The sequence below is a fragment of the Puma concolor genome, chromosome B1, assembly GCF_028749965.1.
Source record: "Puma concolor isolate L17-30 chromosome B1, mPumCon1.1.hap2, whole genome shotgun sequence".
NCBI classification, from domain to species: domain Eukaryota; kingdom Metazoa; phylum Chordata; class Mammalia; order Carnivora; family Felidae; genus Puma; species Puma concolor.
In genome coordinates, this window is record NC_141670.1 from 162,622,912 (window position 1) to 162,649,465 (window position 26,554).

Genomic DNA, 26,554 nt, shown 5'->3' on the forward strand with positions numbered 1-26,554 from the left:
ATTGAGCATTTACTATTTGCTATGTGTGATTCTAAGTGAATTACATATACTGTGTAACGTAAAATGTTATTCTGAGTGCTTTCACCCATTATTACTTAGTTTTGAAAAGCATGTGAAATAGCTGCTATCATTAGTTCCACTTCATGGAAGAGGAAACTGAAGCAGAATATTTCAGGTGAGTAGGTGCCCCCATTCTTCAGCTGCTATGAATATAGGCTGCCAACAGCTCACAGCTGCACCTTCTTTCAAGAATTGCCTGACGGGATGCCTGGGTGGCTCAGTCAGTTGGGCGTCCCACTTCAGCTCAGGTCATGATCTCACAGTTTGTGGCTTCTAGCCCCACGTCAGGCTCTGTGCTGACAGCTCAAGGCCTGGAGCCTGCTTCAGATTCTGTGTCTCCTTCTTTCTCTGCCCCTCCCCACACTGTGCGCGCGTGCTCTCTCTCTGTCTCTCTGTCTCTCAGAAATAAATAAATGTAAAAAAAAAGAATTGCCTGTTAAGGAAAGTTGCTCTGCCAAGAATGCCCAGGAGGTTACATCCCAAGACTCTCAAATGTGGTCTGTAGCTAAGGGATGACTGGTACTGGGGTACCTCCTGCCTTAAGGAGGAATCCCCCCCTGCCATGTATTCCTGGTTTGCAGCTCCCTGTGGATCAGGCTGGGGTGGACTGCAGTGAGACCCACATCTTTGCCTTGCTTTTTCCCTTTCCCTTTGCTGCTTATCCCAATTACAGTTTTATTTTGGGCACACTGAGTTGGGGGTACTAGTAAGCATTCCTGTGGACGATAACAGTGGGCTTTTGGAAGTGCAGCTCTAGGGTAGCAAGACAGAGCATTTTCCAACTTCATTTGTCACAGCAACATATAATTGTCTTCACAGTAAGTTACGCATTTCACCTGGTTTTTTGAGTCCATACCTTAGAGTTCTTCCCCAGATCCTAACTTGCACATGAGCCTGTATTTGTTCTACTCCAGTCAATTTATTTCCCTATTAGATTGTTTTCTTACACATTTACTCTATCAGGTAAGTACTTACACATATTTTTCTACATACTTGTATTGTCTCCTCTATCAGTACTTTGAAGAAAGTTGAACAGAAGAATGGGCACTATTTTACTTAAACAGAGAATCAATCAGCTAATGAACTACTGTTCGGCATGAGCAATCATTCATTCTAAAATATAGTTTGGTTAGTGTTTTTTATCTGCACCTTAATAGCTTTGTAGTTTTAAGAATAGCAAAATCTGTAATATATTAATTTTTTTTTCTAATATAATAGTAATGGATAGTAATCTCTCCTTTGGAAATGTGTGTGTTTTTTGTCTTTTGTTTTTAAGGTGGTAACACTCAGTGTTTCAAGGATATGGGGAAATGGACACTTTCCCATTGTTGGTGGGAATGTAAATTTCTCCAGGGATTATGGAGGGCAATTTGACAATGTATATTCAAATTCAGAATGTGCAGAGCTTTGTTTTTGCAACTCTACTTTTAGAAATTTACCCCTTAAGAGTAATTGGATAAGTGCAAACATTTGTATGTGCAGGAATGTTGATCCTATTGCAGTTTATAATTTTTAAAGGAAAGGACTTCTATTTCAACAACTATTTATTGGGTGCCTGTGTCTGCTGGGCATTGTAGTAAGTACAGGGCTTTAACAATCAGCTATAGTTGTTCCCTGCCTTCGTGTAGCTTATGGTAAAGGAAAGAAGACAGCCAATTAAACATTCATTAGCATTAGCACTGCAGTGCTAATGGTGTAGACTGTGGTTGAAATGCCTATAAAGGGAGCTGAACCCAGACTTGGTGAGGCAGTGAATAAACAGAATTTCAATAGATTTTCAGTTTTAAATGTAAATGTATCACTGATATAATCAGAAAAAAATGTTGCTTTTTAAAATTTTGGAATAAAATAAAATAATACACGTTAAGTGTAAGAAATTTGGCAGTTATAGAAAGATTATAAAGAAGAAAATAAAAATGACTAAAAATTCCATTCCTAAGATGATCAGTTGTAACAATTTGGTATATTTCCCTCCATTCTTTATATGCATATGAATGTACTGGCTGTTTTCACAATGACACCTGTTTTGTAGATCTGTTTGAAATTTTAATATAGTTAATATTAAAATAATTTGAGCTTACTATCTATATATATTCTATCACAGAGTAAAATTGAATTCTGAAAATTACAGTTTATTATGCTTCATCGAGCTAAATTCCTATATGTATTTGGAGAATATATTGACATCAAATAAGGCAATTCACTTTGTGTTTTTTAAAAAATTTGGCTCAATTAAATTGTTATATATTAATCATATCAATAATAATATTCTTCTGGTTGCTGGCATTCACATAAGATTATAGGGTTAAACCAATTAAAAGTTCCTTTTTCATGAACTTATATGAGTAAATTATTCAATTCCATTAGAACAGTGCCAGCCAAGATGGGAGTGTTAATTTGCTTCCCAATGTAGGCAGGAGGTATAGTGGAGCAAAGTTCCTTGACTTAAAGATTATGTATTGCATTATCTCTGCCATATTGCTTTGGTAGACTATGGTGCTGTTGTCACTGATTCCTTTTTTTAAAATAGCTGCCAAAAACCAGAAGAATTAAGTCAGCAAATTTTGTATGTCAGTCGTAGTTATGTTAAATAACCAGGAGAGTTTCTTCCTTACATAGGAAGCCTGAAAATGTAAACTGCTTTCATGAGTTAATACATGCAAAGTGCTTGCAATATTGCCTGAAACATACTAAAGGCTCAATAAATTACTATTATTATTATTACTACTATTAATAAGAGCAAACAAGTTATCAGAATAAGTCTAGGGGTATCTTAGATCTATGTTGAGATTCTCGTCATCAGGTATGGGATGTGAAGAGTAAATTGTTATCAAGATATTGGATGGAGGTCATACTTTTTTGTGTTGAGGCCTAAGACCTAGAATAAAATTTTAAAGAAACATATTCTATGGGATATTCTATTGGGATAAATAAACATATTCTATTGGGATAAATAAACTCAACCAAACTGAGTTGTATTTCACTTTCTAGCATAACTCTTAGTCTATAACACTATTTTGAAATTGAATTCCCTAGATGAAAAGGACTGTTGATGCTCTTGTATAGGTCCATGGAGTCTTTTTGGTGAATGTGATCTCTATTTAATTGAGTTGACATGAGATTGAACTACATTCATGGGGTGACTCATAGCCATAAATCAAGAAATGGCTTGTCATCATGCAAGAAATTCTCAATTTGCTGTAATGGTTTTATTGTCTTGGTTGTAATCAAACTTGCCTGTCTATAACATGACCACTGAATTCCATACTTTGTACTTCAATTCTTCTAAGTAAATCTGTTTCTTAAAGTTATTTCAATGGAGTTTATCTGTAAACTCTGTAAAGTTAAAAGTCAGGATCACATAAACATAACATGTTCCCTATGCTATAAATCTAGTCCAAATTTTTAGAAGAAATTGTGTGTGTGGGGACAGGTAGAATGTATTCCATGTAAATACACTTTGTTTTACAGAGCAAAGATTTTGAAAAGCTGAAAACACTAAGCACTTAGGTTCATTTAACCTAAGCAAAGAATCCAAGAAAATCTCAGAGAGGTAAAGAAATTAAAAAAGATTTTTTTCCTGATATACGATTATTCCAATATATGAAATATATCATTCCAATATATTATCCGTTATGCTTTTCTATCATTTTAAGCAAATATAGGTTAACACCATAAAACATAAAGCTAAATTATTTTTCCTGTATTTCTACTCTCCTAATCCTTGTCTTAATTTTAGGGTTTTAGAAAACAAAATGGGATTAAATAAAGAGGGTTGGAGTATTTACATTTTCATTTGGTTTGGTGAAGCTATTCTCTTCTTTCATTTATTTCATTGATTGATTAAAGAAATATTTATGATTGGGGTGCTACTATATACTACATTGAGCTATATATTTGAGATAATTGATTTTGAATGTAAATCAATTCATTTAAGCCTATTAAAATGTTGTCTGTAATTTTAATTTACTAATCTTTAAACAAACTTCAGTGATCTATTATATAGATATGGATTTCTGCCTCTAAGAGATTAGGTGAACCTTCTCTGCTTCTATTAAAATTTTAATAACCTCAGGTAAATTGGATTTACATTTGTCATTTTTTAGCCTTTAAAGGATGTTTTGTAAACCAGCTATAAAGTTAAAAGAGGTATTGATTTTTAAACATTTTAAGATACGAAGCATTCCAGAGTATCCTAAAAAATAAAGTGCCATATTGCCAGTATTCATCATTTTTGGCATCAGACAGTTCTAAAAGTCAGTATTTTCCGTGCTTGTCAAATTGTCTTGAATCTACCTTATGCCATTTTAGCCTGGGAGGACCTAACCCTGGTAAATATTACAGCCATGTAAATCCTTGTTACTAAGAGCTGATATTCTTGTGTAAGTACACATAGTCCTCAACTGTGAATTTATAACTTGGAAAAAGTAGCATAAACAAACATGATGGAAGTTAAATTTATCTTTCTCATGGAACCTATTTTAAGTAGAGAATTATGTTCCTGAAGGTATAAAAATAGACACCATATTTACTCAACTCTTTATGAATCATGTATACTATTAAGTATATAGTTTCTTGAGGATGCATACAGCAATCAAGATAGCATTAAATTACCAAGCACTTGTAAGGTACTGGCAGAGATCACCAGAAAAGGTTTTCCAGGGTAGGAAGAAGTGCTGGGCAGATAGAGGCTGAGGATTCTGATGGCAGAGTGGCTTTTAGGGTCAAGAGCTGAGTGCAGAGTATTTTATGCAGTAAGTAACACACTGGCTTTTAGTCATTGCTGCCCCATTGAACCCCCTGTTTTCAAAGGTCTTCGCCTACTAACAAAAGTCATTTATTAATAGTTAATTTATCTCTCTGCTTTTCCAAATCAAAAATATAGCTTACTGTCAGTCAGCACTTTTGTTCATGCCAAGTTGCCATGATTCCAGCTAAAGCAAATAAAAGTTATGTTATTCTGGGGTTGCCTGGGTGGCTCAGTTGGTTAAGGATCCAACTCTTGATCTTAGCTCTGGTCTCAATCTCAGGGTTGTGAGTTCAAGCCCTGTGCTGGGCTCCATGCTGGGTGTGGAGCCTACTTAAAAAAAAAAAAAAAAAAGTTAGAAGTTATATTATTCTGGGCAGCTTTATAACAGGTAAATTAATGATCTCATTAAGTTTTTGGAAATATTCGAAGTTCAAAAATCCCTGCCCACCCAGAGACCCCTTTTAATTCTTTAAGTAGCTCTAGAAGTGACGCATTGGAAATCCCCATTCTGGATGTTGTCAAAAAGAGACTGGTAGGGATGAACAGTTTGTACGTAATCAGATAGGAGTAACTCGGAATAAAAGGACTGTAAACCAGAGAATTTCCTCTGCATTGTCATAAAGGTAGATATGTAAATGAATGTTATGTGCATTTTAGGTAAGAAGAAAGCACTGAGGTGAACATAACTACATTCCTTACGCTTTAACCATCTTTCTACGAAGTGCCAATTACCAGTTTCCATTTGCTTCATCTCACCTCAGCCACCCACCCACCAGTGCTAATCTCTAGCCGTGATGCAGTGACTAGAAGAAAGGGATTCATTCTCCTTATGTACTCTGTATCTGCAGCCAGGTGTGTTGAAAAAGGACCACCTCACAGAGCAACAGTCAAACAGCTACCTCAGCCACACTCCTGGGAGATTTTAGTTTGGAGAACTTGCACATTCAAATGCACAGGTGATTAGTAATAATTGGTTACTACTGATATGTTTTTTATGTTTGGTTTGAGTCCTCTGAGATTGAGACCCACTAATTCCAAGTTACTGAGTGTAAGCCCTGTGTTTAGCTAAGGCTAAAAAATTTGTAAACTTTTTTTCTATAATCTTAGATTTACAGAAGAGCTTTGAAGATAGTACTGATAGCTCCTGTATACTTTCTACCCAGCTTCCCCTAATGTTAATATCTCATGTAGTCATAGTACAATGATCAAAACTAATAAATTAAGATTGGTTCAACAAATGCGATTCACTACAGACTATGTAGATTTCCCTGGTATTCTTTCTCTTCCACGATTCAGGTCAGGATACCACACTGTCTTTAGTCGTCATGTCATGTCTCCTTTGTCTCCTGCAATCTGTGACAGTTCCTTTAATTACCTTGACACTTTTGAAGAGTACAGGTTAGATGTTCTTCAGGTTGGGTTTGCCTTTTTACCACATGATTAGACTGAGGTTGTGGATTTGAGGTACACGATATCTGTCTTAGTAATGGTGATCTTACCCCTGATCGCTTGGCTTAGGTGGTGTGTTCCAGGTCTCTCCACGGTAAAGTCACAATTTTCCTCTTTCCATATTCTGTGCTGTGGGAAATAAGTTACTAAGTCTATCTAAACCACTGGAATTATAAAGTCCAGTTGAGGGGATCTGTCTCCTGGAAGGAGTATTTAAGACATTGTAGACATATGTTAAAAGCACCAGAGTTATTAATATTTGATGAGAGATACTATGAGGCAGTGTGGGGTATCTTTAAAGTTTCACTCACTAATATTAGTTCATCAGTGGATGTTGCCTGCAGCAATTGTTACTTTGGTACTGTGAAAACAAATAACAGAAACCTCATTCAAGATGGAGTCCAGAAATCCTGAAGGGGAAGCTCTCACACACTATCACTCAGACCCTCAACAGGAGAAAACTTACTTTACATATCCCAGGAGGAGGAAGGAGAATTTCTCCTTGTCCAGAAACAGCCCAGCCATTGAGAAACTGCCACACTATGCCAATGAGAAGCCGTGAATTCCTCTGTGAAATAGCCGCTTTCCAACTTCTTCCTTTTCACCATAAAAACAAACCCCTCTCTTCTATTCTCTGGATTTGCCTGTGGTTCTCCAAAGTTTGCTTGTCCTGTATTGCAGTTCTCTATTTTTGAGTAAACTCATTTTGCTGGTAAAATGGCTGGCTTTTTAAAAAATTTTTTAAAAATGTTTATTTATTTTTGAGAGAGCTAGAGTGATAGTGAACAGGGGAGGGGCAAAGAAACACAGAATCTGAAGCAGGCTCCAGGCTCTGAGCTGTCAGCACAGAGCCCCAATGCTGGGCTCAAACTCACAAACCTCGAGATCATAACCTGAGCCAAAGCCCAACACTTAACCAACTGAGCCACCCAGGTGCCACTGGTTTGTTTTGTTTTGTTTTGTTTAAGTCAGCAGTACTCTGCTGATGGCTTTCCATTTTCCTCATCCTTCCTGTAATGATAGTTCTTCTATAGAAAGAATTGCCTTTTTTTTTCATTTATTCATTCATTCATGTATTTATATCAGTGTGAACTCATGGATATTTATTGACTTATGGATATTTATTTTATTCTTTGGCTTGTAATTAGTTACTATCTGTGTTTATTGTATTGTTCAAATTATCCCAGCTCTGGCCATCAGGAGCTCTTAAGAGTTGTTTCCTGTGTTCTTTCCACAAACCCATATCTTTTTTCTTTTCTTTTTTTTCTTTTTAAGTGCTAACTTACTTTCTGGAACTGTAAGATGCTCCTTCTGGCTTATCTTGTATTTTCTGTACCCTAGCCTAAGAATCAGTAATTTTTTAAGAATCATGGATTCTTGATGGAAAATGTAAATGTAAATGTAAATATTTATTACATATAAAATGTATAAGTCTTTATTACATTTTGAGTTGATGATTGTGTATGGTGTAAGATAAAGGTCCAATTTCATTCTTTTTTTTTTTTTAATTTTTTTTTTTCAACGTTTATTTATTTTTGGGACAGAGAGAGACAGAGCATGAACGGGGGAGGGGCAGAGAGAGAGGGAGACACAGAATCGGAAACAGGCTCCAGGCTCTGAGCCATCAGCCCGGAGCCCGATGCGGGGCTTGAACTCACGGACCGCGAGATCGTGACCTGGCTGAAGTCGGACGCTTAACCGACTGTGCCACCCAGGCGCCCCTCATTCTTTTACGTATAGATATCCAATTTTCCCAGCACTATTTGTTGAAGAGACTATTCTTTCCTCATTATATATTCTTGTGCCCTTGCTGAGGATCAGTTGATCATATATGCATGGATTTATTTCTGGGCTTTCTATTCTGTTCCACTGGTCTGTATGTCTGTCTCTATGCCAGTACCATACGATTTTAATTTCTGTAACTTTGTAATATATTTGTAAACCAGGAAGTGTGATGCCTCCAGCTCTGTTTTTCTTTGTCAAGATTGTTTTAGCTATAGAGGATCCTTTGTGGTTCCATATTTTAAGGTTGGCTTTTTGTTTTGTTTTGTTTTAATATCTGTAAAGAATGCCTTTGGGATTTTGATAGGGATTGCACTGAATCTGTGGATCGTTTTGGGTAGTGTGGACATTTTAACAATATTAAATCTTCCAATCCATGAACATGAGATGTCTTTTCATTTGTATATATCTTCTTTAATTTCTTTCATTAATGTTTTGTAGTTTTCAGTGTACAGATATTTTACTTCCTTGCTTAAATGTATTTCTAAGTATTTAATTCTTTTTGATGCTATTGTGAATGGGATATATTCCATCATGACATTGATCTTGGCAATTATTTCAGGTATAGGACACCAAAAGCACAGGCAACAAAAGCAAAAATAGACAGGACTACATCAAACTAAAGGGCTTTTGTGTATCAAAGGAAACAATCAACAAAATAAAAAAGACAATCTATGAAATGGAAGAAAATATTTGCAAATCATTTATCTGGTAAGGGATTAATATCTAACATACAGAAGAAACTGTTACAATTCAATAGCAAAAAACCCAAATAACCCAATTGAAAACTGGGCAAAGGAACTAAACAGACATTTCTCCAAAAGCATACAAATGGCCACCAGATATATGAGAAGATGCTTAAGCTCAGTAATTATCAGGGAAATGCAAATCAAAAGCACAATAAAATATCACTTCATACCTGTTAGAATGACTATTATCATAAAATCAAAAGACCATGAGTGTTGCTGGGGATGTAGAGAAATTAGAACTCTTGTACACTGTTCATGAGACTGTAAAATGGTACCACTGCTGTGGGAAACAGTATAAAGTTTTCTCAAAAAAATTCAAAATAGGGGCGCCTGGGTGGCTCAGTCGGTTGGGCATCTAACTTCGGCTCAGGTCATGATCTCGCAGTCCGTGAGTTCGAGCCCCGCGTCGGGCTCTGTGCTGACAGCTCAGAGCCTGGAGCCTGTTTCAGATTCTGTGTCTCCCTCTCTCTCTGCCCCTCCCCTGTTCATGCTCTGTCTCTCTCTGTCTCAAAAATAAATAAACGTTAAAAAAATTTTAAAAAAAATTCTAAATAGAACTACCATGTGATCCAACAATTCCACTTATGGTATTTATCTAAAAGAATTGAAATTAGGATCTTCAAGAGATGTTTGCACTCCCATGTCCATTGCAGCACTATTTACAATCATTGAGGTGGGGAATAACCTAAATGTCTATGAACAGACGAATGGATAAAGCAAATGTGGCCTATCTGTACAATGTAATATTATTTAGCCTTCAAAAAGAATGAAGTTCTGATACCTGTGACAATATGGATAAAACTTGAGGATATTATGCTAAATGAAATAAGCCCATCACAGAACAATAAATATCATCTTTCCACTTATATGAAGGATCCTAAAATAGTCAAACTCATAGGAGCAGAGAATATAGTAGTTGTTGTCAGGGCCTACAGGAAAGAGAGGATGGGGGATTATTACTTAATGGTCACAGAGTTGCTATATGGGATGATGGAAAATATTTGGAAACAGAGTGAATGATGGTTGCACAATGATATGAATGTAATTAATGCCACTGAATTGTACACTTAAAAATGGTTAAAATGGCATTAAAAAGATATGCTCATGACATGTAGCCATTGTTACTTAAGTGTTTAAGCACCTTAACATTTCAAATCATTTTATCTAGTAGCCATTACAGAAAACTGTTACCTAGCAGGTCAGAAAATGAGAGCTTTTAGTTAGTTAGGCCTTCTTATAAATAATAAAGTCTGTACATCATAAATATTTCACAGAATTAAAATAAATTATCAATGCAAAAAACTATGCTTGTTTAGTAATTAAATGGAGTTTTAATTCTTTAGTAATGAAAAGGAAAACTTGAGGATAGTCCTTATAAATATTTTTCAACAGGTGAGTTGATAAACTGATACATCTATGCAATGAAATACAGCTGGACAATTAAAAGAAACTGTTGATTCACATGAGACAGGGAGATCTTTAAATGAATTTTGCTAAGTCAGACACAAAAAGCAATGTATTGTATGATTCTACTTACATGATAATGTGGAAGGCACAACCAAAGGAAAGAAAACAAATGATTTTCAGTGGTTGCCAGAATTGGTAGCTGGAGAATGGATCACCTGGAAGTGGAATTTCTGGGTCATATGATCATTCTATAGCTTTTTGAGTAACTACCAAGCTGTTTTCCAAAGCAGCTGTACCATTTTATACCCCCACTAGCAATGCCCAAGGGTTCCAATTGTTCTAATTTTTCACATACTTACCAACACTTGTTGTTTTTCCCTTTTCTCTTTTTTAAATTAGAGCCATCCTGGTAGGTGTGATGTGGTAACTCATTGTGGTTTTAATTTGCATTTCCAAAGTGACTAAGAATATTAAGCATCTTTTCAAGTATTTTTTGGTCATTTGTTTACATTCTTTGGAGAAATATCTATTTAAGTCCTTCGCCCATTTTCAAATTGGCTTGTTTGTCTTGTTACTGTGTTGTAGGAATTCTTTGTCTTCTGGATATTAAACCCTGGTCAGATATATGGTTTGCAAATATTTTTTCCCATTGTATATGTCGTTTTTTCATTTTCTTGATAATGTCCTTTGATGCAAAAAGTTTTTAGTTGTGATGAAGCTCCATTTATTTTTTGTCTTGCTACTTGTGCTTTTGGTATTCTATCTAATAGTCCATTACTACACCTAAGGTCATGAAGGTTTATCCCTATGTTTTCTGGTTTAATAGTGTTTACATCTTATATTTAGGTTATTGATCCATTTTGAGTTAATCTTTGTATATGGTATGAAGTGGTATAAGCATATCTTTGTTTTTAACCTTTTGAAAATGAAAATATTTTAAAGATTTAGTACCACATCATAGTTTTTTCTTAACGATAGAAGACAGATGCAATATTTATGTGTATTATAACCTAATACTTTAGAAGAGGGGAAAAATTCACCTTTGAATTTCTCACTGCTAACATCTTCCAATGAAAGACTCCCAGGCACCAATAGATTTAATTTTTCTGGTCAATGGTTTATCCTGATTGCTCTGCTGAGCAAGCTAAGTTCTGGTGGAATTCTTACAATTCCGTCATAGAGGTGGGGTGTCTAACACTATGGAATGTTGGGGAAGACCATCTCCTACATCTCCTATCAACTATCCACGTCTCCTACTCCTTCCCTTCCATAGGAGAAGTTTTGCTCTATTAGAATCATACCAAATTCTTATTAATCCAGATAAAGAAGATTACAACTGCCAACATCTACCACATAAAAAATGGCCAAATTTTGGAGAACACATAAAATCGACTCTTTTTTTGGTTATCAGAAACGTGAAAGGGAGCTGAGCTGATATAGAACCTCATAATCATTTACCTTTAGCCCTTCTGTAAGCTATCGTTTGTTTTCTTTCTTTTTTTAAGATTCAACTACGTCAAAAGAAGAATATGTCATTTCATAGTTTTCCAAATGAAGTACAGCTCCAACTCTGCCAGACCACAATCTATCGAGAGTAAGTGACACAGAAATGTTCTATCTAGGTCTTAGCAGTCCCCTAAGGAAAATAGTGGCAGGTGGTATGTAGAGTTTAACAGAACTTCAGAGACAAAAGACATGTTACAAATTGAATATTGGCCAAAAGAAATATATAATAGTTTGGGGTTTGTGCTTTGAACTCTGTAATGTAATAATGAGTTTTCAAACCAATCTAGAGGAAACTAAAACTGAAAATAGGATGAAGACCAAAATTTATTATAAGCAAAATAAGAAAACAATAAAAAATGACTGGACTGCTAAGACACTCCATTTACTTATCTAGAATGAGAAAAAACATGGAAAATGTATTAAGTAAAGTACCCTAAATTTTGTGATAAAAATCTGAAGTTGACATTTGCAATTTGAGGTTACCCACAATCTTTTGAACACGGCTGCATTTTGAAATGGCTACATTTTTTATAGTTCTCAATAATGTAAACCCCACCATCTCAATGTAGAACATAAAACCAAACCAAAGCATTAAAACAAAACCTACCTTTTCCAGCCCCTCCCCCCACTTGTCTTTTAGGATATGGGTTCATGATTTAGATTCTGACAGATATATTTTTATGACATTAATATGTATGGCAGAAAAGGTAGGACGGGGGCATCCATTTTGGTGGTACAGGAATTAGCAAAAACCGCATGACTCTTTGCTCAGATGTGGTGGCTCTAATTTCCTGACTGTGGTGGAAACACTGTAGTTCTGGGGTCTGCTCAGCATCTTCAACAAGTTGTTCCTGGAAGTTTGGCCTAGAAATGATTTCACTAACGTTTCCAAAGATTCTATAAACTACCTAATACCTGTAGTAAATCCTTTCTTTCTTAAACCAACCACAGTGGATTCTGTTGTCTGCAACCCAGATCCCTGTTTAATATAAGATCCGTTGTGTATATGAGTCTTTCTTGGAAAAAGTTAAATAATGTAGCATTAATAGAAAATCTCATTTTATAAATCATGAATATGTAGACATTTTTATGGAAAGTTACTTTCATTTAGCACCAGTTCATTCAATGGAGATTGATATTAATATTTATTCAGATTTCTCCTTTTAAATGGAGAATAAAACAAAATGAATCAATGTATCTATAACTAATTAATGATGTTCATAGACTCTTCTTAGAATTCAATATACAATATACATATATAGCCGTGTGTATATTTTTGTAATCATTTTAATTTCTGAATGTGGAGGTATTAAATTTTTTTTTTCTATTCCTAACAAAAATACTCTAATTTTTGTTATTTGTTGGATTGGAGCAGTTGTATGTATAGGCTTAACAAGAAAAAAATCTTAAGGAAGATGATGATTCTAGTCAAACTGTAAATATTCTCAAATGCTTCAAGTATATGCTCCGGAAGTATAAAATTAAATGTCTTAGCATGAGAAACCTATTTAGTATTGGCATTCCTTCACATCACTCAAGTAGGCTACTGAAGAATCATTCTGGAGTTACAGTATAATACAAAAGTGGAGTATAGGCCGATGTGAATATTTTATAGTTTATTGTATGCGTGGGTATTGTTAAATTTTAATGCTGCAAAAGAAATCGGTAGCCCTGGAATCCTTGTGTCAATGAGACATAGAGGAGGCTAGTGATCCAATTAGTATAATGGGCATCTGGCAGCCAAATGATGCACTTCAAAACCTGGCTGAGAATGACTGGCCCTCATCCATACTTTCACAATATAAAGGAGAGAAAACAGGATGTGGAACCCTCCTGCTCTTTCTGTGCTGCTTTAAATCCAACTGAATCTTGAAAACCAGACTTGCTATCCATATATTATTTCTCCATTCCCCATGCCTTCTTCCTCTTCCATCACATACTTATTATTGGCTTCACTTTCATGATTCCATGGTAGTCCTAGTGACTATTCTCCTATTCTTAGTTCATAGAAACCGACCATTATTTTGAGGATATTTCTGTGATGAGGCGGTTACTTCAGGAGTTTTTAGTCATTTTTCAAGTCTACAGATTAAAGTAGTGGCTTTTAAAATGGTTATCTGTTAACATGAACAATAGAAAGTTAGGAGTCTTCACATTTTAATCTTGTGATCTTCTTTCCAAAGACAATGGAACGGAGAGCATGGTAAAACTTCCTTCATGCATTTTTTTCCCTTGGAACTAGAATCATAATTCTTTTATTTTTTTAATTGTATTTTACTTATTTAATTTTTTTTTAAGTAGGCTTCACGCCCAGCATGGAGCCCATTGTGGGGCTTGAAATCACAACTCTGATATCAAGATCTGAGCTGAGATCAAGAGTCTGACACTAAGGGGTGCCTGGGTGGCTCAGTTGGTTGGGCGACTGACTTCAGCTCAGGTCATGATCTCATGGTCTGTGGGTTTGAGTCCCCTGTTGGGCTCTGTGCTGACAGCTCAGAGCCTGGAGCCTGCTTCAGATTCTGTGTCTCCCTCTTTTTTCCCCTCCCCCTTGTGTTCTGTCTATCAAAAATAAGTAAACATTAAAAAAAAAAAAGAATCAGATGCTTAACCAACTGAGCCACCAGGCACCCCTAGAATCATATTTGTTTAAGAAAACATATAACCTTATTTTAAATTTTTCTTTATTTGTATTATTATGCCCTATATGTTGAGATACAGTCAGATACGAGCTTCTTCTGCCCTTACGTGTCTTGCTGAATGTGCCAAAATCCTGGGGCTTTGACTTTTCTCTTACCTAGGCCACTTCTCAGGATTGATAATGTAGCTGGCAATCCTGAGAAGATAATACATTGCAGTTCTTGTATTGCACCTGGTCTCCTTTCAGACAAACAGGCTTGCTTACTGCTTTTTATAAAAGCTGCAGATTCCCTAAGCTTTGGCTCTCCTCTGAGTGACTCACCCCACTGCATATGCAGGCTCCACTGGGCTCTCAACATTGCCTTGTGGGACTTGGGCACTGGTACAACCATACTGATACTCCTGTTATCCCTTTTGCTGCAACTAGTAACTTTCTTTGTCTCTGACTCAAGAGTCTCATATCTTCTGTCAGCATCCACAAAACTGTGGCAGGCTTACTTAGTTTGAATAGTTATTTCGGTGGGAGCTTTCCTGCTTCTAACTTTCGTTCACAGCATCAAACTTATTGAAGTAGAGCAACATCCCAATATTTTATTTATAAAATATCTTCCTTTTGAACAGTTCAAATCACTGTTATATAATATGTTTTTCCCCTAAAAAGTTTTTTTTAATGTTTATTTATTTTTGAGAGAGACAGAGACAGGATGTGAGTGGGTTGGGGCAGAGAGAGAGGGAGGCACAGAATCTGAAGCAGGCTCCAGGCTCCAAGCTGTCAGCACAGAGCCTGACGTGGGGCTCAAACTCACAAGCTGTGAGATCATGACCTGAGCTGAAGTCGGATGCTCAACCGACTGAAGCCACCCAGGTGCCCCTTCCCCTAGAAAGTTTTTATGAAGTATGTAGGTACGGGTTAATCCCATTTTGTAAATGAGGAAATGGAGGTAGAGATTAAGCGATTTTCTCAAGATCACTTAATTAATTCATAGCACACAAGTGCTAGAATTCAGGTGCCTACTTCTCACTGATAACACAGGGATGGGGTGTCTGTAATATATAATACTGCCATCTTCCTTCTCACTAACATTCTCTGTAATGATACTTGTCTAATTCAGACCATAGAATTTATAACTGGTATTCTTCCAGGAAGGAAGAACTCTTGGTAGTATAATTACTAACTGAAAATCTGAAATTATTTAGACTTCCTAATATTTTGTAAAGCATGTTCTGTTCCAGCATTCACAAACATTACTCATATATTAAAAAAACAAATAATGTTTGCTCTTAGCCTCAAATATAGTGTTTCTTGCAGAGTAGTCCTCATCAAAATAATCTGGAGAGCTTTTTAGGAATATAGGTTGCACCCCAGACCTTTCAAATTAGAATTTTCTAGAGTATAAAGGAGTCTTGAGTTTTTTTAAATCAAATGTCCCAGGTAATTAAAAAAATTTTTTTTAATGTTTATTTATTTTTGAGAGAGAGAGACAGACAGAATGTGAGCTGGGGAAGGGCAGAGAGAGAGGGAGACACAGAATGCAAAGCAGGTTCCAGGATATGAGCTGTAAGGACAGACCCCAATGTGGGGCTCGAACTCACAAACTGCAAGATCATGACCTGAGCTGAAGTCAGACACTTAGCCAACTGAGCCACCCAGCCGCCCCATCCCAGGTAATTTTTTATGTCCATTAAAGTTTGCCATGCATTACTAACAGGGAGAGGTTGTTTCTCTAAAATAGGTGTGTGCAAACTACCTTCCTTTGGCTAAATACCTACAAATAGGGGAAAGTAGCAGATTTACAAAACCATTTCTGAATATAGTACTTATGAAAGGTTTTGATGAAAGGAATGCAAGTCAACACCAAATGTATGTCTTTCAGAAAGCCAAAACTCTTTCCTTACATCATGAATTTAGCAGTAGTGGATTGAAAAATGCCTATATTTGGTGAAATAGCACACTTTAAGGAATTCATTTATATGGAGACCTTCTGTTTTGTGGTTGTGCAACACCTCCTTTTGCCTATTCATTAATCCACTCGATATGTTTTCATTGAGTGCCTACTTTCTGAGCCAAGCGCCATTCTAGGCACTGATGCTACAGTAGCGGACAAGTTGGCTGGGATCCCTGCCTTCAAGGTCTATACCAGAAGAGGATGATAATTGCTTCTTAACAAAAAGTAAAATTCTTTACAGATGAAGATAAAAGGATTTTGTTTGCCACCAGGGACTCCAAACTTGCCATTTTGCAGAAGAAATGTTTTTTTTAATATTTTTTCTTTACAGATTTGAAACTGAAAGTATGGTTATAAGATAGACATATATCAAAGGAATCCTATTTGATTCTTGCTGGACATTTAAAGGTCACGTCAAGTAATACGAGCAGGAACAAAAATACCAACTCTGAAATTTTAAGTCAGTTTGAAAGAAGGTGACATCAAAGGGGTAAATATTGCCTCAATTTCTTGGTCTCCCACCATGATTTTTTATGAAAAAAAATTTTAATTATGTGTGTCATTACATTAAAATAATTTACATAGCATGCTGTAGTATTGACCTCAAGTATGAAATATTTGAGTAATTGAAATGCTTAGAAAAAACACATTATTCCCTAGGGTAGAGCCAACAGATAGCCTAATATATATTTCATCAAATATAGGACACACAAGATTCATAAATGATTGTTATATGAATGATTAACCAGTTAAATGAGTTACAAACCATATAAATTTGGAGGCTGAGTGGCATTAAAAAAATAAAGTGTACCCCAAATAGTTACTGATTAAAAGAGCTCCTTTTGATTCTTTAAAGAAATTCTATCCTTGCAAAAAATTTTATGCAAAAGGGATAGGATTTAGGGCAAGAGAGCAGCTTGTGTGTAGTAATAAAATTTATTTCGTAACTTTATTTAGTTGAGGACAGATTGGATTTGGAGATTCTTGAATCCAAAAGTCCCTAAGAGTAAAGGTCTTGGGAGGTGAGAACAGTTGTTAGAGTTGATTTTGGGAATGTCATTTGAGGTCAGATATGATACTGGAAACAGTGCTGAAGAATCTGGACTTTGAGCTATTTGATAGTCTTTAAGTAGGAAGGAGATGGATCAGATTAACATTTAGATAGGTGACTGGTGTAATGATGTGGGGGCTGTATTAGCAGAGAAAGGACAACATGGATTTGGAGAACAGTTGGGAGATCAATGAGCAGATCTTGGACCAGGGCACCAGCCATGGGCATACCAATTAACAGATGGATTCAATATATTTTACTTGTAAGAAATTCAATGAGAAGGGCAAAGGAAAAAGAATAGATGTATTTCTAACAATTTTCAATAAAAATCAATCCTTATTTTTGCATGGCCTTCCCACTGATGAATTAGTTATGAATCATCATTGTTGGGTCGAAAATTTCTTGATAGACTGAGCATTGGTCAAGGAGCTAACCAACCTGTGACTGGCTGAATATTCTCATGCTGGAGGTGTTTTGGAGGCACTCTTGGAACCTATGACTCACTGTGGACTCCAAGATCTTCCCCAGGACCAGTAACTGTTAGTGATAGATGGAGCCTTGGAGGTCAGCTAATGGATTGCTTATGTTGATACAGATGGTTAGTAGCCAAAGTGGGAGTAGAAACCTGAATTTTGTGCTCTGTTCACCATGCTGCCTCAACTATGTGTGGATCAAATAGAGTCGTTGGTTTTATCAACTAAAGGGAAGAAACTTAAATCATCTGGACTGGTGTTTCTCAAAAAGTCTGTATTCATTACGATTCTCCAGAGAAACGGAACCAATGGGATATATATATATAGAGAGAGAGAGAGTATATATATATATATATATATAGAGAGAGAGAGAGAGTATATATATATATATATATATATATATATATATATGGAGTATATATATATGGAGTATATATATATGGAGTATATATATGTATATGGAGTATATATATATATGGAGTATATATATATATATGGAGTGTATATATATATATATATATGGAGTATATATATTATATGGAGTGTATATATATATATGGAGTGTATATATGTATATGGAGTGTATATATGTATATGGAGTGTATATATATATATGGAGTGTGTATATATATATATATGGAGTGTGTATATATATACATATGGAGTATATACAAAGAGAGAGTATATATATATATATATACATATACTCCATATATATATATATATGGAGAGAGAAAGAGATGAGAATTGACTTACACTATTATGGAGATCAAGAAGTCCCATACTCTGAATCTGCTGCTTTCAAGCTGGAGAACCAGGAAAGCCAGTGGTGTAATTCAGTCCAAGTCTAAAGGCCTAAGAACCAAGGGAACCAATGGTATAAGTGCCAGTTGGAATCCAAAGGCCCAAGAATTGAGGGCCTGACGGTGTAAGGCCCTGTCCAAGTCCAAAGGCCTGAGAATTAGGAGTGCCAAAGTCCAAGGACAGGGGAAGACGGATGTCCCGGATGTCCTGGATGTCCTGGCTCAAGCAAAGAGAGATTTTAAATTTAAAGTCATACCACTCTCCCTTCTCTAAGATAACCTCACCTTGACTTCTATTGCTACATCTTTTTCAATACCATAGTCATAAAACAGTGCTATAATTTTGTACATAGTTACACTAAACCATCCCTCCTCATTGAGCATCATGGATCTAGGTCAGCATCTCCACTCCGAGTGGAGCCTTTGTCTTGAGAACAAAGCATCCTTTTTTCTTAGTGGTAAGTTGTTGAATGGAGCTAGGACACAGCCCTATGCATGGTTACAGATCATGCAGCTGTTTAAGCACTTGAAATAGTCCGGACTAAAGACTTGTTTGACCTGGAGTTCTGGTTTTATACCAGAGTTGGTATAAATTAATCCTACTGGAGTTGATAGATTATCTGAATGGAAAGTCCAAGCCAATCCTTATTTATCAATTGTATAAGATTTAAGATTTATATTTTTTTAAGATTTATATTTTTTAATCATTTGGTTAAAATGATGCATACTTATAAATCTACAAGTTCCTAGAATTTCATTGTAAGAATAATGTCAGAACTAAAATAATTCTAAAAGAGGTGCATTTGTTTTAGTTTTCAGGAAATCTGCCTTTTAACTAATGGCAATCAGCCTACTTTGATTTTATGTAAAACAGATGTATAATTTCTGGTGATGAGTAAAGAAGTATTTGATGATACTCATAAAAATGATTAATATTAAAAAAAATCTTTTTGGGAAGCCTACATAAATTTCAAAGTCCCAAATATTTACATTGAGAATGAATACTAAGGAAAATTAAGTGTCTCTATTTAAATGTTAGATCTTAACACTGTGCTGATGGATCATTAGTGTTAATTAGATAACAAACCATCATAGATGCAGGAGAGGCAAAATTTTCCCTCTACCCTTCTAGGATTTTTCATCTGGGGTAGAAAATGTAACTGATATATATAGCAGATTACTCAGAGAAAAGCATACACATTTATGTAAGTTTTATGTGATGTAGGAGCGCTCACCGTGACATGAAGACCCAAAGAAATAGCAAAATTGTAGAAAGTACTTTTATATGAGGTGGAACAGAGGTTAATTGTGGGAAAGTCACTAGAATATATGGGGAGGCTAAAGGAAGATAAGAAGTATTTTAACAAGTTCTGTTTGTACAGAATCTCTCAGCTTTGACTCCCTGTTGAAGCATGGTTCTTTTTTCCTGGTACAGGGAGGGCATCTTTCACATGGCAGGGTTTTTTTTTTTTTAATATTTATTTTACTTATTTTGAGAAACCGAGAGAGAGACAGAATCATAAGTAGGCTCTGTGCTGTCAGCACAGAGCCCGATGTGGGGCTTGAACCCATGAATCGTGAGATCATGACCTGAACCAGTATCAAGAGTCGGACGCTTAACCGACTGAGTCTTCTAGGCATCCTTCACATGAGAGTTTTTAATCACGTATTTTCAGGAAGAAAAGTAGGACATTAGAATGCCCTTCTTGCACCTGCTGTTTTTTAAGTGTCCCTAGCTCGAAATAATCCTTATGCCAAAGTGGCGTATTTTGGGGTGCTGTGCAACCTGTCACCCACTCACAGACCATAGGGATTTTTCAAGGATTAAATTAGAAAACCCTTATAAAACTATCAGACCCATGCCTGGCAGAACAACACCCACTACATGGTAGTCTTTACTTTCGTTGCTGCTAATTATAATTAAAAATAATTACGTGCTGTTGACAGATACATACCCTTCAAATCAACTTTAAAAAATTGTGACTTTAAATGCTGTATTGCTTAGGAAAACAGTTGGCTGCTTCATTGTTATGTTTATAATTTGAAGTTAAAGTGCCTATTCTCCGGGGTGTTCTGTGATGCTCCTGAAATTCTTGATGAGGTGGGAGCCCTGTGTACTGCTGGTTGGCAACTGAGGTATATTTTGTCACACAAGCCAGTGTCAGGTGGAAAGCAGAGTTTTTCATTTTCATTATTTTAGGGGAATGTGATTTACAAGTGTTTAACAGGGCTTATAGCAAGCTCAGGTGTATATTATAATTTCCTTGTTACTTAAAACATTTCTTAGGTTAATCTGAGGAGTCACATAGCCTTAGGTACGGGGTGATGGTGATCTAACATTTGTGGCTCTAAGGTTTTTGTTTTTTTCTCAAAACAAATGGCTTTCCAAAGCTATTTAGGCCATGTGTTCCTACTCTGCCTTATAAATCTTGATGTGCCAGGTACTGGAGCGATTGCTTAGTTGATCCCTTGGGAAGCCTGAAGTGAAAGCATTGATTAGGCTCTTTTGGGCTGAGAGCCCTATTCAGCTATTCAGCTGGCAGAAAGTCTTTGTTTTTTCATTAGGCAAACTAGTGGCAGCAGAATCTTGCCTAGAGATACTTATTCTTATTAGCATGGTCATGAGCACTGCCTACTGCCCACTCACAAGTCCTGTTGGTAAGCCATTCTGGAAGCAGAGGAATGTGCTCCAATCTGTATTTATGTAGAATTTTTAAAATGGATACATTTGTCAATGCTTATCGGATAAAGCTCATGAGATTTTCTGTGTATTTGCTAGGATAAATCATTCTGTGATATGCTGCTCAAATTCAGAGTGGAATGTACTGTAATCTGATTTGAAAGTGTCATGGGAAATTTCTTCAACGTTTTAGTATTGATGAATATCAACTTAATAGATGCATGCTGTGTACTTCTTTACTGAACCGGTGCTGTGGGAGCTTGATGGACAGCAACGATTATGGCCATTGTAAGTGCCATATACTCAAATGTCCTATGAAAAAGAGCATCAGTAATACAGTGGTATGCAGGATGTGGTTTTCTTTTTAAATATTATATTTTATTTATTATTTATGGACTAAAAAAGAGAGGTGAGCTCCATTAACCCAGTGACCTTTATTTTTTCCCAAGAAGGATAATTGCATTCTAATGGAAATATAGGAACAGTAGGTATTGTAAATACAACTCTCTGAAAGAGTGGGGCTGCTTTGCTTCAGTCTCTCTCTGAAAGCATCCATTGGGGCCCAGCATAAATTTAAAAAAAAAATTTTTTTTTTCAACGTTTATTTATTTTTGGGACAGAGAGAGACAGAGCATGAACGGGGGAGGGGCAGAGAGAGAGGGAGACACAGAATCGGAAACAGGCTCCAGGCTCTGAGCCATCAGCCCAGAGCCTGACGCGGGGCTCAAACTCAGGGACCGCGAGATCGTGACCTGGCTGAAGTCGGACGCTTAACCGACCGCGCCACCCAGGCGCCCCAGGGCCCAGCATAAATTTATAAGCAACTCAAATTCTTCACCAAAATAGAAAAATACTGCCAAATGTGTTAGCACTGGGAAAATCGAATAATGTTCTGGTGTTAATCTTCTATTTTCTTCAAACATATCATGTTCTTTTAAAAGTCATAGTCATTGGTTTCATTCAGGACTGGAATTATAGCCTTATAGTAAGTGTCACCATGGTGTATTTTGGAGAGTGCAGTGATGTGTTCCTATTTGTGAGGGCTGTGTGCATCTTGCATGAAAATCATAAATTGAGGGCTCCCACTCTGGTCACTTTCCATTGACCTTCTGCGTTTTCTGACCTGATCAAATCTTCTGGTCCTTAAGAGACTTAATTTTGAAACCTTCCTGAGATCTAGCCAGGAGAAGGATGGAGTCTCAGTTCTGCTTTTGGGCTCACGCTGTGATAGGGTCATAGAGACTCCACAGAGATGTTGTCAAGGAATCTTGAATGCCAGTTCATGCACCACTGATATTCTGTGACTGTTCTTGCCAGAGGCAAATGAGAAAGATATAGATGGTGTACATTTTTTTTCACAAAACTGAATTTATTCAGAATTTAAAAACAAGATCCTTTAGGGGTACCTGGTTGGCTCTGTAGTTTAGGCATCCAACTCTTAATTTCAGCTCAGGTCATGATCTCATGGTTTGTGAGATCAAGCCCTTGTTGGGCTCCGTGCTGTCAGTGCTGATTCTGTCTGTCTCTCAAAATAAATAAACTTTAAAACAAACAAATAAACAAACAAAAAATAAGGTCCTTTATGTTTTACATTATGCTTTTTTTTTTTTTTTTTTGGTGCTTAAGTGTCATGTATTCATGAAATGATGTCCACTATCCTTGGTACTTGTTTTAATGTTCTTACTTGGCACACACAAACAAAAAAGTTGTCAGCTGTACATCATATTCCTTCACCCTTAAAATGAAAAACAATTTTTTTTTGTTTTGATCTGGGACATCCTCATATCTGGAGACCCAATTACTTTGTCAAAGACTATTTGGTCTTTTTGAAGGCTCAGATCTTCGTGTTAGGAAATGCTTCCTCTAAACTTATTATTTGTTTCATGTTGTCTCTCAAAACAACATAGCTTATTCCTTAAGACCCCAGGCGATGAACCCAAACAACTAGGATTCCAGTGTCTCTAATGCCATTTATTTTAACCTTTCAGAGCCTCAGTTTTCCATCTGTGTAAATGGCAACAACAAAACACCAAATTATAGAAGTGTTATGACCATTAAGTGAGTTAATACATATCAAATGCTTAGCACAGTGGCTGGCATAAAAGACATATTTTGGCATATATGAATTTTGCAATTGATCATATTTTTCTTCTTTGTTTTGGTAACAGGATATTTATAGCCAGATTTACCTATATGTATCCCACGGTTGTCTGGGACTTGATTAGGTGAAATTATATGGCTGGCCTGCTATTTCCCTATCTATATTCTCTCTTCCCTTTGACTTCCTCAGCTGTTTATTTTTCTCCATTGATTATATGTGCTTAAAAAACTTTTTTTTTTTTACCAGAGGCACCTGGGTGGCTCAGTTGATTGAGCGTCTGACTCTTGATTTCAGCTAAAGTTACCATCCCAGGGTTGTGGGATCGAGCCCTCCATTGGGCTCTGCACTGAGCATGGAATCTGCTTAAGATTCTCTTTCTCCCTCTGCCCCTCTCCCCAGCTTGTGCACATTCTCTCTCCCTCTAAAAAAAAATAAAATAAAGTAATAAAAAAAATCCCATCAAGTACTAATACAGCCTTTCCTCAGAGTACAGATACAAGGATATACAAACTCAGAATTTCTGGGTTTGGGATTCAGAAATCTACTGTATAATAAGCATTCCAGGAAATACTTAGGCACACTCAAACTTGAAGATCGCTGGCTGAATAGAATATATGTAATATTTTATATTGTGAGAAATTTTTGTATAAAATACTATAAAATAAATCAGTAAGCCAAAAGTAAAAATAAATAAATAAAAATCCCATCAGTATTTGAGATTGGGATAAGATACAAATAAATGAGTTAAATTTAGAGAGCCAATTCATGCACCAGGCCTTCACATGCCACTTCCGGCAAAGTGACTTCACAGTCTTCTGACTTCAGAGCTTCTTTGATTATACAACTCACTTGGCCACTCATAGACTCCTAGAATATTGCAGTGGAAATGTAGAGGAGGTGGCTGTGACCGTGAAGCACTAGGGGACTCCAGGGAGCTGGCTGCCGAAGAGGCCATCCATTGAGCCAAGACCAAGCAAGATAGAATTAGAGGAACCAACACCATTATCGCTCATAATATCAAACTCTACCATTTAATGAACACCTCTTTTTTAAAAAGTTTATTTATTTATTTTCAGAGAGGGGGAGGAGGGGCAGAAAGAGAGAATCTCAAGCAGGCTCTGCACCATTAGCGTGGAACCCAATGCAGGGCTTGAACTCATGAACCCCAAGAGATCATGACCTAAGATGAAACCAAGAGTCAGAAGCTCAATTGACTGAGCCACCCAGATGTCCCTACCGAACACCTTTTTTAAAAAAAAACTGGATTTGTACTAAGTATTTTCCTTGCAGTATTTCATTTGATTATCACAATATCCATTAGTTACTATTTTATTCCCCCTTCATAGATGGAAGAAACAAACCTAGAAGATGTTAAACAAGATATTTCAGGTGCCAAGACTAATATGCAGTTGAACTGGCTCTCACACCCAGAGTACCTGACTCTACAACTTCCGCTCCTAACTGCCATGGTTTCCAATCTGCTGTTATTCCCACAGAGTGAAGCAAGGAAAGGCAGAGGCCTCCTATAAAGTTCCAACAGATTGTACTGTCATGGTTGGAAGGCTTCCTGACTTCCAGGATCATAAAAAAGGGCACTTTAGTCATTTGTGCTGAGATTTACTGTAGAGTGTCCCATCCTGTAATATGCCGTGAGAACATTTGTACAAACCCAGCCTTGGGGCCCGGCTCACCATCTTCATCACAGACTTGTGCACTCGGTGCTTACCATCTGGTTGAATCGTGGGTAGAAGTGTTTACTTGCTATTGTACATCCTTCACATTTTCCATAATAAAAAGTGGCGCTGGGTACTGAGAAGTAAGCAGTTGGCACTCCTATGCCACCTGGCACTTGGCAGCCAAGCTCCTCTCCTAAGCGGTAAGGGAAACCTGAGCAGTGGAGGTTCATCTCAGGACAGCATCAAGCCTCACAAGCCAACAAGTGCTGGTTGTTATTCCACGGTTGCATCTGGTCCCATGATGGGTGCTCTGGTCTAGCCAGGCAGTGGAGTGGTCCCAGCAGTGTTTGCCTTTTGGAGAAAACAGATACTGTGACAGAGAATGAGCAACCACGGGAAACTTGAAGTCCTCATTTTGCATTTTGAGCATATGTGTTACAGGCTGGCCCTCAGATGGAGCGGCAGTTCCTGGTGTGGTTGCCTGAGAAAGTTGCAGTGGACATTACAACTTCAGTTTTCTTTCACTGGGTCTGTTTTGTTTGTTGTTTGCTGGGAGACTAGGTACGTTAAAACCATTTCAGGTTTGATTGGATCAGAGTCCTAGAAAAAAAAGGGTTCTAATCAGTGAAAAATAGATGTTCCTCTGAGAAATGTGATTAAGCCTCTCCAGCAGCACACTGCTGATTGTTCATCAAACTTGTCTCCAACAAGTTTAGCAAACTGAGCGATTGTTGGATGTATTTTATGCAGTTATTCACAGTATACTTAGAGTTTCCAGTTTTGCCCTTTTTTTTTTTAATGTTTTTATTTATTTTTGAAGGAGAAAGAGAGAGAGAGACAGAGCATGAGCAGGGGAGGGGCAGAGAGAGAGGGAGACACAGAATCCGAAGCAGGCTCCAGGCTCTGAGCTGTCAGCACAGAGCTGGATGCGGGGCTCGCACCCACAAACTGCGAGATCATGACCTGAGCCAAAGTCAGATGCTCAATTGACTGAGCCACCCAGGTGCCCCGACAAGTTTTGCCTTTATTTCTTACTTGTTCAGCAGGAACAACTCATTTAATATGAGCAACTTATTCAAGAAGTTTGAAGGCACTGTAGCGTAGTAAATAGAGTTTTGCAGTCAGAAAGAGCAAAGTTCTGATCTGGCTCTGCCATTCACTTGCTGTGGACTTTGGGTAAGTGACTGAGCCTCTCTAAGCCTCAGTGGGCTCATTTTCAAATTATCATGTGGAGTGGGTGCAAAATCAATTTCAGAAAGCAACTCAAGGTGATTATTGAACGCTTACATGTGCCAGGCACTGTTCTAGGTTATATGGATACAGTGGTGAACTTGAACTTTCCCTCAAGGAGCTTGTGTTCAAAAGGGAGGGCCAAGCTAACAACTTATTACAACAAATTAAGATGCAGGCTAAGACAGTGAGAAGCTTGAGGGGCCTCGGGTGTGTAAGGGGGAAAATAAATAATTCAGTTTAGGTCAGCAGTT

General features: G+C 36.9%; 1 protein-coding gene across 1 annotated transcript in view; it reads left to right on the forward strand.

Moving 5' to 3' along the window:
• The window catches only part of LOC147581987 (uncharacterized), a 155,217-nt gene that overhangs the window by 15,048 nt on the left and 113,615 nt on the right, over nt 1-26,554 (forward strand). The window contains exon 3 of the mRNA XM_086702978.1: nt 11,703-11,791. Coding sequence (XP_086559104.1) covers nt 11,703-11,791 — 89 coding nt within the window. The remainder of the gene's footprint in view (nt 1-11,702; nt 11,792-26,554) is intronic.